The sequence below is a fragment of the Mycteria americana genome, chromosome 6, assembly GCF_035582795.1.
Source record: "Mycteria americana isolate JAX WOST 10 ecotype Jacksonville Zoo and Gardens chromosome 6, USCA_MyAme_1.0, whole genome shotgun sequence".
Taxonomy (NCBI): domain Eukaryota; kingdom Metazoa; phylum Chordata; class Aves; order Ciconiiformes; family Ciconiidae; genus Mycteria; species Mycteria americana.
The window spans coordinates 34,095,392-34,107,596 of record NC_134370.1 but is presented as its reverse complement, the minus strand read 5'-3'; the positions used below and the strand labels follow the sequence as shown (position 1 = coordinate 34,107,596).

Genomic DNA, 12,205 nt, shown 5'->3' with positions numbered 1-12,205 from the left:
TGGTAGCTATAACATAATGGCATAGTAAAGCTATGCAGACGTACCTATAATTGCTGCAAAATTTTTAGATCTCTAACTACTTATGTTCTTACAAAGCAGTCATAAACCAAAGCACAGTTCGGCCAAGCAGGATAGTCTGCTCCTGTGTGTGTGTGCATGTGTGTACTGGGATTGACTGAGTGGAAATGCCAGAGACATGAGGCATACAGACAACTACAGGTGAGCTGAGTGCAGGATCACGCAATACATGGTCATGTGGGAGGCCACTGAATGCATGTAAAATCAATTTCTTCCTTGCATAAGAATAGTTATTAGTGTCTGGATGCCCAGAAAACTTAACACCGCCCTCCTGCCCGCCATTATAAAACCAAAATAAAGCCCTCCTTCTGATTTGTAGTTAAGAATTTCAGGTTGCATGAGACAACAAATCTCAAGATGCACATGGGCTATTATCACGCAGCCCTGAAACTTGTTGAAGAATATGCCTTCCAGGAACGGATGTATTCTCATACCTTCTGGGATGGTAGCTTTTTCTTGTGTTTTGCTTGGGAGCTCTCAGATGTATAAATGAAGTTGACTAGGCTCTACCAAAATTGAGAGTAAATAACAGTATCTTGTTTTTCTATGTAACTCAACTGTGTATACAATAGTTTGCTCACAAATGCTGTGAACCTATTTCTGTGCATTTTGTCATTATGAAAAAAAATACCAGCTGCATATGTCATAACGGAAATCATTCTCTGCTTAAAAACCTTATTCTCCAAATACCAGCTAAAACACGGCCTCCAAAAATGTTGATTCTGGGTACCACTAGCATTTCCACTGCATCACAGTAACATTTGGTAACAGCTGCTTTTAGGCATAGGGCTTGGATGTTGACTTTATTAATTCGGTTATAGAGATGCGAAGCATTTCCTGTGAGATGCTAAGCCCTCTCAACTCCATTAATTCCACACAGAATTAAGATCACTAGCAAGACTCAATCCTGAAAGCTTTTCCTCCCATGTTGTCCATATAGTCTCTGCCTTCACTTTATTAGAAGGGTGAGAATACTAGTAAAAGGGAAGGAGCACAACTGTTTATGGCGTGTGATGGTACAGCCAGTTATATCCATAGTTGGAAGGATGAGGTGGAATGTCTTGGGGCACTGAGATCAGTGCCTGCCGTGGGCCCATAGCAGCAGGCTGCTTATTACCCAAAGCCACAGCTTTCACAATACTTCCAAGCACCTGGGGGTTTCATGTTCTTGTCTCTGTTTTACAGGCCCGTTCTGCTTGAACATCTCAGAGAAACAAGGGCAGATAAGAAAAGGCTTCGCAAAGCTCTGAGAGAGTTTGAGGAACAATTCTATAAACAGACAGGAAGGTAAATAACCAGCTCAAAAAAAGCCCTCTCCTTCTCCCCTTTAAGCTCCTATGCAGACACGTTTGTTTCTGCTAGGGTGGGTACTCTTAGGTGAGCAGGCCAAAGAAGCTGCAGCTAGGGACTGGAAGATACCATGGAGGTATCTGGTCTCTGTGGAAATGTCCATTGCCCTGCTTCGTTCCTCCAGGATGTGGGCATCCCTGTGGACAGTCTGGATCTTCCAGGGATCTTCCAGGGCATGCCTGCAATGGGTATAAACCCCATCTCAGCACAGGATCTTTCCTGAGCTGATTGGAGGGTGCTAAAGAGTCTGTCTGAGGATGTAAATCTGCAAGGATTACACTTGACAGTTGGGCCATTTTTAAAAGGCCAGATTTAAAAACAGAAGCCACTGTTTCTTTCACCCATAGATAAATACTGGATACTTTTCACTCTTTGTTTACCCTCCTCCCTTCATTTAGCAAACTTGTTTGCTGACAAGCACAGAGGATATGGGCATGTACTATTCTGGTAACAGCTTTCAAAGCACTATGTAATAATTTCTCTGCATATTTGAGAATGATGTAGTTATGCTTGCATAGCTGGCAAGAAAGAAAATTACCTGGTATATGAAAATTCAGTATTTTAAATACTATTATTTCATTTCTGTCTAGTAGAGCTTTTTGGTCCTGTCAAATTATCTTTAGTCACCTACAGTTAGGGAAGAAAATAATCCAACCCAATCCTCATTAGTTGTTGCAGAATTAATGTTAAAGGCTGGTTCTCCTCTTACTCATAAAAGTGATGGCACTTTTATTTGCTTTTCATAGGAGTCCTCAAAAAGAAGATCGGGTGCCAATGGCTGAGGAATACTCCGAATACAAGCACACAAAAGCCAAAATCAGGCTCTTGGAGGTTCTCATCAGTAAGCATGATATTTCCAAAACGATTTGAAGTGAATGCAATGCCATGATATTGTTCTCTAGCAAAAAACAAGCAAACAAACAAGTAATGAAAAGGAGGAAGTAATTTTACAGGTCTTGGTCTGCTGCACAATTATTTGACACACTGAGATTTTTGATGCACTTTACCAATTATACTAGCTGGGATGAGAGAGAGGACAGCAATATGCAAGAATATTAAGCACAGGTGAGTGGACTATAGTATATATTTTTTCCTTTTGAAAAATCCTTGACGTGCACTGTGAGAATGTTAGAAATTAAAAAGACACTGAAGTATTGTAGATCCTCAGTTTGAACCGCTCTTAGTTTTAAAAAGTGTGAGGAAATACTCTCCAGGTTTTTAGTACATCTTAGTACATGATAACGTACCACACATCTCTTTCCAGAATTAACATGCACTGTAATTAACTATTAGTGTCGGTTCTCAATGGGCTGATTCACCAGATTAAAAGAAACATGAGCTTAAAACAAATGAAGGGAAAACTCATGAACTTACTCTATCTTTCAAGACAGAGTTGCCATTCAATTCCAGTAGCTTCAAAGAAAGGTGCATACAAAGAACCAGTGCCAGGATTTGGTCTAAAATTCTGGGAGTAGAGCAAAATGATGCTGCTTAGGCAAAAAAAGAAGGATGGAACATGACTGCCAAATGGAACTATTGCTTTTTTAGAAATAAGAGAAAATGTTTGGCAAAACAAAATAGATACAGTTTACTGGGAAAAGATAAAACAAATGTACTGGCTGCTGTCCTTTTTACTATGGTTCACAGGACCTGGCTCACGGTACTTAAAATTCAGTAAATAGATCAACTACATGCTAATTTTTATTTCTGTATTAAACTTTGCACTTTATTTTGCCTGATGCTATAACATTTGCTTTTCTAACTACCAAAGCTCGTTTAGACGCATGCACTTTGTAAAATGTCGAAGTATTTCTTGTGTTATAAATTGCCACATATATATATTAAAACAAGACTAGATTATTGCATTATGCTAAGATATTTTGGATAGATAAAGTACATGGTATATAATTGAGTGTCACAGTTATCTGATGAGGAACGCTAGACTTCGTTTACTAAAAATAAGATTATAAAAAAGATATTTTTCCATTGGAATTATGCATCTTTCTTAACTTTCAGAGCACCACACTTTGTAATATTAAGGAGATTTTTTCACTATTTGTGATAGAGCATTTGTGTGAAAAGTGGACTATTAACAGAAGGATTATCAGTGGGTTTTGTACTAGAAATGAAAAGCAGGGATTCTGGGAAATACCTAGCCCAGGCATAAAGGAAGGAAGAATTAAAAAAAAAAAAAAGGCGGGACTTGAATAAGTTGAACCATGTTTAGTGTTTTGCTTTAACTGTCTTTTTGTATTGACCACGTAGTATAAGCAACCTGTTTTCTATCTTGGTAAGAATATTTTCATTTTATAAAGCCTATTATGTACCAACCATGTTTGTATTTATATTGTGTGTAATGGCTTGGCATGATTTCGAAGATGTACACATTTTCAAGTAGTTTGGAGGAAGAAGTATGAACACTAAAAAAGGAATTTTTTATTTCTCAGAGGTTTGTTGTTTTAGTGTACTGACTTAATAATTTATAACTTAACTTCTATGAATCAGAAATGGTCTCCGTAAATCTGTTTTAATTAAAGTCATCTAGAGCAACAGGAACAGATACAGAGCTATTTGAAGTTTACAAACTACATCTTTGATAAGGGAAAATGATTTCATGACATATGTATACAATTGATATTAAAATGTAATCTATATATTCTATATGATTGTATAATATTTTATACAACAGTACAAATAAAATATTTTTCTATTATATTTATTATGTTGAGACACAGTTTCTGTTTTCAGTTAGCTAATATAAATAACATAAATAACACTGTCAAACAACACGTTGGAAGTGCTGACATTTCTAGGCTCTGAAATTTAAATCATGCTGCAATTACAACCTTTCATGCTGTTTGGAGTTATCCCAGTATCTGTTCAGTAGTTAAAATGAATGCATATTTAAACACCATTTATAAGCCGTTATTTTTATTTTGCTAAAGCAGTTTATATAGGATTTTGTTATGTTTGGCAAGAAACAGAAAACAATTTTTGCAGCATCTAGTTATAAATGGTTGCCAGAAAGAAATCCAGGACTTCTAATCATTTAAAGCATCAGGGGAACAGGAGGGAAAGAGGGAGAGAAGAAATACTAAAGACGCTATTGGAGATTTTGAAGACTCTTGTTTGCTTTTGGTGACAGCGGCATGTGCATGCTTCTGACAAAAACGTCTGACTATGGAAATGGGCAACAGAGGTTTGAAGGCTCCTAAGTAATGAGGGAAGTTTTAACGTCCAACACTGATATTGCAGGTCTTGCAGCTGGGATCTTTCTTTGCATTTGCAGTAGACAAGCTCATTAGTTGGTGACCAGTAATTTCTGCAACTGTGCCAAGGGAGAGATCCACAGGATCAGTGTAAATTACTTCCAAAATAACATCCTGGGCATGATGGTAAACCATGACACCGTCTTCTTCATCGCAGGTCAGAAATTTATTATCTTTTATATTTAGTTGAGGAAGGCGCTGCTTACAGAATTCGTCTCCTGGTGATCCAACAGGGGCGATAACGAGAATGACATAGTGGTAGGCTGTGTACATGCAGTAGAAGTCTCCAAAGTACAAGTTAGTATTTGGGTTGAAGAGTTTTTCAGCTGCAACCTCAAATCTGTATCTTCCATAAGGTGAATCTTGTGGTGGCTTCCCAGTGTTAAACTCAGTGTTGCAGCTAAAGAAGATGCCTTCCAGCTTCCCACTGATCGGAGAGCCATGGCTGCCACTGTTATCCTTAACAGAGGGCTGCATAGCATTCCCGTGATGCTCTCTACAAATGAATGACTGGTATTGTTTATTTTGTAACATATGTTAAAGAAAAGGTGGAAAGTTAGGACGTCATGCTGTTTGGTAACTACTGAAAGGACACAAAGGAAAACGGTTAAACTGAAAACTGTGGTTAGCGTCATGACCTTAGGACCAAGAAAATCACGTGACGCCAGACTCAGAAAGAGCTAGAATAACTGCTGCTCAAGGGGAAAATCTGCTTTTCCAGTCTGGCTTCTCTGTCAGCTGTGAGCTGTGTGTGGGTATTATATGCAGGCAAAGAATAGCACAAACAAAAAAGCCCCCAAACCACCAATATCTTTAATTAGCTGATTTGTTCAGCCTTCCACTACAATTCTAACAATAAACACATTTTAGTTTAATCACGTTGAAAATTGCAAGTCAGTCTCAATATGCTGAATATACTGACTGTTAATGTGTAATTTTAGCATAGGCAATATATATTTCATGTAGAAAACTGCCAGTGAAAGTTATTTCTGAACGATGTTTTTCAGAGAGCTTATAGGAAGGAATGTACTGTCTGCCATAGTTTTTTTCCCCCAAATGATAATTTCAGGTCTAATTTGTCTACTGCTGACTTTGAGCAGAGCAGAGCTGGGCACAGAGTATTAGGTAATTTGGTTAGTTTCCACTTTGGTTGGTATCCAGCTTCTGCAGTCGCTAGTCCTAAGGGGAAAAAAGTACAAGACTAACTCTTTTTTTTGCAAGCTGAGCTCTATTTGGTTCCAGTGAAAAGAAACATTCCATGTAACAAGTGAATTTTTAAAACCCAAAATCCCAAACTGCACTCAGCAGCATTAGGCTGCTAAATTTAGGAGAACAGTTCAAAACACCCTATTCTAATCCTCCTTAGCACCTGAGATTTTACGTATAGCAGGATGTTCCCCAGAACTTGTGCCCCACACTTCTCTGGAAGTGCTGTAGTGACAGCTTTGGCTCTCTCTGCACCTGCAACCATGTGACACCGGAAAAGGAAACATTCCCTTTTGTAAGTCCTGCAAAACACCAGATTTACTAGGCACCCTTAGAAAATGCCTTTATACACATTGACAGATTAAAAACGCATGAAGGCTGTGGGGCTGGAGAGTCTTACATCACCCTCTTGCTTTACTCTTGCTCTTTTTTCTTTTTGCCTTCTTTCCTCCTTTTTTTTTTTTTTTTGTGGAGGAGAGGGGAAACGAGCCAAGAAAGACCGTTTTCTCTCTGCTTTTAACTTGCAACAGCTCCAGGTAAAATGGTGCTGTGTGGGAGAAGGTTTTACTTGGTTAAAACGGGAGGTAGCAGTCAAAGCAAACAAATTCAGTGTATACGTACAAAACAGCTCTAAATCAACTCAGTAATGTCTCCAACTGTGATTTTTTTCATTATTTCTAATCTCCTCAGCAGCATATCTTAGTCTGACTCTAAGATAAATGTCAAAAGTTTTCTGGGCCATTCAAATACTACATAGTTATCGTCTCAAGCCCTATTTCACAGGACATTGACTGGGGTGGGGTGGGGTGCAATTGGTATTTTATTAGAACAAGAATCGGCTTGAATAACCCCCGTCTCTGCAACCTGAAAAGCCAGGCTTCTTGCAGTTCCATTTCTGTGGCAAGATACTGACATCCAGCGGCCAATTAGGCTAATTATAGGTCACTCCTCCCGGGCATCTGAGCTGCTTTAAGGCGCTCCCAGCTGAGGTAAGCAGCAGAGCGACACGAACACTACTTACGAGCTCACACTTCAAACCCTACATTTAGGGGTTGCTGCTTTAGCACTGTGACAGTTGCTTGTTTGCCAATGCTACTAGAGCTACTCTGTAAGCTCTTCCAAGCTTGTTTACTAGTTATGACACCACAGAGGCCACTGGCAGGCATGGTGTAACAAGGAATTTTTCCTAAGAGTAAGCATGGGGTCAGGGTTTTTAACATAACATTCAGAAGGGTGCATTGTGGAAGGACTAGCCCTTGTGACCATATTAGTACTTTTCTGGTCAGAAAAGGCGACCATCAGACAGTCACAGGTATCCTAGCTTCATACTGACCTGGTAAAACACAGCTTTTTGTCTCTAACTCACTAACAGAAGGGAAAGCAAACTAGTCTCTATTTGTATCGAACCACGAAAGAACATAGCAGGAGTAAGGGGAAAAGATACAGTGCAATCAATCAGAGTCACATTTGGCAGAACAAGGCCAAAACCACAGCTATAAGTGCACCTCAGTGGCAACTTTCAAAGCTCTGTGAACACAAAGGCAGGTGCACTATGAATACATAGCTGAAAACAAAGCTATATGAGAATCAGAACCACCACAGGCATTTCCCTTCTGTGGTATCTAGTCCAGGATGGCAGCAGAGATTTACGAGGTCCTGAAAGAGCCTCAACAACTGCAATTCATTCTCTACCTCCATTGAGTTTTGCAGCTTTGTCACTACGTGCAATAAAATAATTCTTCCAAAACACAGAAGGGAAAGAGCAAACCCCATGCTCTGGAATATACAAGACACTCCTGGAATCCAGCAGGTACTCATGACTACAAAGTGAGAACATTTCCAAGGGTGGTAGAGTCTGCTCTTTGGAGTTGGATTCCCTCAAGTATTTTTTTTCTTCACCAGTTTTAAAACAACTTTCAGTTCTAGACAGGTACTAGTGTGACACCCACATAAAACTGGAATTATGTGGCACAGCAACAGCGCCATCTCTCAATGCATATTAAAGAAGCATAGTCGGTGCTGCCACCCTTCTAACACAGTGCTGAAACAGATGTCAACATACTGCTTACCTCTCATCCATGTTCTTCTAACTGTGGAAGGTTACCTCTGCATGGTGGCTGCTCCTGCTCAGTCAGTACATAAGCTTTGACTCCTATTGAAAAGTCTTCTTTTCTATTGTAATGATGCTTCCAGTTGCGTGTGTGAAGGCACACTGGGTCTCCAACAGGAATAAGGCACCTACCTCCAGCTATCCCATTTATTCATTCCAACTGAAGCACAGTGTTGTAAAATTCTCTAAACATCCCCCCCTCTCCCCTCCCCACACGATCTCTAAATTAACATTTGGATTGGAGAGCCCCAATTACTACATTTGGGCATAGAAATGGGGTGGTTGTATGTGGAGAGCAAATATTTGAAGTGAAACTCCTAGGTTCAGGCAAATACCTACACACACGTAGACACTTTAATCAGGCTGAAGACCCTGTGAGTACTTCAGTTTCTGCTTCAAAACACAACCATTTATTGCCTAATGGAAGTGCTGAGTTAAGCAAGGTGGAAGAAATGAGTTACATTTTATTTTTTCCTTTCTTCTGAACTGGCAATAAAGCATACAGACATTCTGCTCTAGCTTTAGCACAGCTGCCTCCATTTACTTATTTTCATTACTCCCTTAATTTGCCAAACAATTTTCCATGTGTTTACTTTCTTACCTGATATAATCAAAGTATTCTTTGTGCTGATTCCGATAAAAAACAGACAGTTTAAGCATACGGCCTGCAATCACTTCAGCTTTTTCCAATAGCTGTGTTAGGTGAACTTTTGAATAATCTGGAAAGAAAAGACAATCTGCTAGTATGGGCAGCAGAAAAAGCCACAATACTGTCCAAAAGCTACACAGACTTAAAATTGGGAACAGAGCCTCGGTAACATACCTCGTATCGTGCAGCATACAGAAACTATATAGCCCAGCACCAGTTTCCAGCAGTGGCAACAGACAAATGGCAGGAACATGCATGTTTGATTCTCCCCCTTCCTTTCCCCACAAATACTCTGCAAGCATACTGCAACTTTCAGCTCAGGATTTCCTGTGTTACAGCTGGTTTCCTTACATTTGGGACCGCAGAGGAGCTGGGACTCGCCCTCTCTGGCTTGTCATTTGATAAACTGTTTGCTACAACGTACCCAGTTGTGAGCCAATAACAATTCACATAACTAAAAAAGCATGCTTAGGACCCAGCCTAAATGGCATCTCAACCAACATGGGATTCATAGAGAGCTTGCTTCAGCACTCAGCTTTCACACAGGCAAGCACATTGGCACTAGGTGATGAACGTCCCAAAGGATGTGACTAATAAATCAATGACAGGCTAAATTGATGCTCGAGATGGGTGTTGGTGGTGCTCAGGCTTTGCAGCATGCAGAGAAGGGAGAGCAGCAGCATGTCTTAAGCAAGCTGTCAGTTAGGGAGCTGCCACTCTGTCTTGTCTCCACAGGTGCTAGTAGCCAGCAACAGGCACACAAGTGGCCCTGCTCCACTTCGGTTCACCAGTCTCATTTCCTAGCCTGGGACAAGCAGTGGTGCCAGGCACAGCACTTTGGGGCAGCTAAGCTATTGCGGAAAAAGGGGGCACTCCAGCTGCCTCTCATTAACACACCATGCCTAAGCACATACTACAAAGCCTAAAGTTAGAATTCCAGTTTCCAGGTGTGACTATTCTAACTCTACTAGCCTAGTTGGCACTGGTAGATGGCTAACCCACTCAGGCAGCAAACCTAGCGTTAATTGCATACGTCCTGTGGTGCATGTTTCCTCAGCAACATTACCTGCTGTGCAAAACTCGATGATTTCACTCCACTCAGAAACAACATAATCCCCATCAACTTGCTTTGATGCTGTCTGCACTGCTACTGTGTATTCTGTTCTTGGGCTCAAGAACCAGTGCCCGCGGACTGTCATAGGCAAAGGAACAGCTTTGGCCACCAATTTAGTGGGTACATCCTGATGGAAACAAAAAGACAAAAAACCACACAAGTCAGCAGTGCAACCAAACCAACCCACCACACCTTCCTTCATGGTTTTTGCAACGTAATCCCCAACCCCTGGCTCTTGTGTAAACCTTAGTTACTTCTCACAGTCCATTGGTGTAGCGAAATTAACAGGGTGGCCAAGGACAATGGCCTAAGGTCTGCTCTGAAAGTTAGGGTGATAACTTGCATGTATGACTTTATTATTGGTTCCACGTGACGATAGACTGATACTATTATATATAGCCCAAATATATAATTCAGACTAGGGCCATTTGTGCTTAAGTATGCAAACCGAGAAAGACACGCTACTGAGCACAAGGCTATCTTAATTTAAGAGCTTCTTGGGCTCTCATTGCCATTGTTCTCTTTCAGTCAGTTTACCACTGACTTTCAGTCACTGTACCAAACCAAATTCCTCCTGCTGTGATTCAGTCCACCTACATTGCTGTCGATATATTCCAAACCAAACTTCAACAGAGAAAATTAAACATGTTGTAGAGTAACTTTGTATGTCTTACATGTATCAAAATATCCTTATGTACAGGAAGGGCCAGAACAAGCCAAACATACAGCTAGATAGTTTGTGCCTGTCATTGCACTTCTTGCTTTCCACCCCACCACCGTTTCAGATGCTCTGTTTTGCTCTTCCAGTGTATGGCACCACAGTGCAACAAAGAATAGCTGCTTGCAACAAAGAATAGCTGCTTGTTGTTGTTGAAATACCTAATTTCTACAGTACCAAAGACTGCAGCACAGACCACCAAGGGGAAGAAAAAATTGAAGAACTGGACAGTTTATGCTAGAACTGGGGGTGAAAGGACTCACAGTGGAATTGAATGATTCTCCGCACGGTGTACCTGAGGATCTGTGATAGAGTGAGAGAGATATTTACTCTTGAATAGTTATCAGTAATCACAGAGTAGTAAGATGGCTACCATGTGAAAAGTGGGCATTTTAGATAACATCCATAGCTGTCCACCTATAAATACTAGCACAGGAGTCCCTTAAGGAAAAAAAGAAATAGAAAAGAGACATTTTCTGTTCATGATCTGTAAGCAAGACTTGAAAGAGCTTTTTTTTTTTTTGCTTGTCTTCTGTAATGGAAAAATATTTCTTTTATTGCTTTTCTGTCAGCAAAAAATATTGTTCAGTTTCTGTATTAAGAAACTGTAAAATTAGCAGCTTATGATATTACAAGAACTGAAATGTGATTGACGGATAATCAAGGGTAAGACTTTGCTGTCATGATTTCTTTTTTGTTAATTCTCATTTAAATCAAATAACAGTTGGGAGAAAACTTTCTCTCTAAAAGATTCAGTTGTGCACTCTGAAATAACTACTATATAAAAGATAGAGAAAAATTACAAGGAAAAATAAAAGAAACCTCAAATGACATTTAAAGCTGCCACCCTGGAACTATATTGCAGAGGCATCCCACCGGACTGAATTTGCTACTGCTAATGCACACAGCAGCTGCTAGAGTTACAGTCATCAGTCTTCCTGTCAGCTTTTCTTTGGCTATGGTAAGAACTGCCCCCACCTGGGTCAGCTCTCTGTGCGCACAACCCGGTGGTGGTTTTTCCCCCATTAATTTTGTCACTTTTCATGTAACATTAAAAGCCTCATTGCCCCCATGTGTCAAAGCTTTACCTTCCAGGTGTGCATCAGGAAACTCTTCTAACTGTACCAAAAAAGGAGCAGACTACCTAAAACCACGTTAAATAGAGGGTTTTATCTCTTGCACAGCTGGGGAGGAGGGGCAGATATGATGCTTTTTGTAATCTGTTGTTCTTTTTCTAAGCAAACACTTTTTTTTTTTTTAAAAGATCACTATACTGACAACTCAGGAAAAAAATGTTCAAATGTTCACGTTGAAATTTCTATGGAGATTCCCCATTTCTTCCCTTCATCTCTTTTCTACTCAGCTCTCCTTCCTGGCTGAGACCCCAAAGAAGTGCAAAGGAGGTTATACACCAGCTCAAGGACAGCCAGGATTCGGGAGTGGCAGATGGCTGCTCCACCACCAGCACCCACCAGACAACTCTAAAGGTACCTAGATGGCAATAATTTCCAAGAATAACCTGGAAGCACTGAATAACTAAGCAGCAATGTATACAAGTCACAGTACCTCTCCCTCTTTTTTGGGAAAAGATGCCTGCTTTGCAGTCCCTTTTTGTTGCTGAAGAAGCAGCTTTCAATTTTCAGCTTTCTCTCATTTCATCTTATCCTTCCCTTTGCCAGGTCTGCTCATAGGACACAGTGTGGGAACTCAG

At 40.3% G+C, this 12,205-nt stretch overlaps 2 protein-coding genes across 2 annotated transcripts in view; one reads left to right on the top strand and one right to left on the bottom strand.

The window, feature by feature from the left end:
• Positions 1-4,110, top strand: part of FAM13C (family with sequence similarity 13 member C) — a 57,098-nt gene extending 52,988 nt beyond the window's left edge. Inside the window, exons 14-15 of the mRNA XM_075505276.1 lie at positions 1,264-1,365; positions 2,175-4,110. Of these exons, the coding sequence (XP_075361391.1) occupies positions 1,264-1,365; positions 2,175-2,298 (226 nt within the window). The 3' untranslated portion in view covers positions 2,299-4,110. The remainder of the gene's footprint in view (positions 1-1,263; positions 1,366-2,174) is intronic.
• Positions 3,892-12,205, bottom strand: part of PHYHIPL (phytanoyl-CoA 2-hydroxylase interacting protein like) — a 40,766-nt gene continuing 32,452 nt past the window's right edge. The window contains exons 3-5 of the mRNA XM_075505275.1: positions 9,729-9,903; positions 8,615-8,732; positions 3,892-5,193 (exon numbers count right to left, since the gene is read on the bottom strand). Coding sequence (XP_075361390.1) covers positions 4,659-5,193; positions 8,615-8,732; positions 9,729-9,903 — 828 coding nt within the window. The 3' untranslated portion in view covers positions 3,892-4,658. The remainder of the gene's footprint in view (positions 5,194-8,614; positions 8,733-9,728; positions 9,904-12,205) is intronic.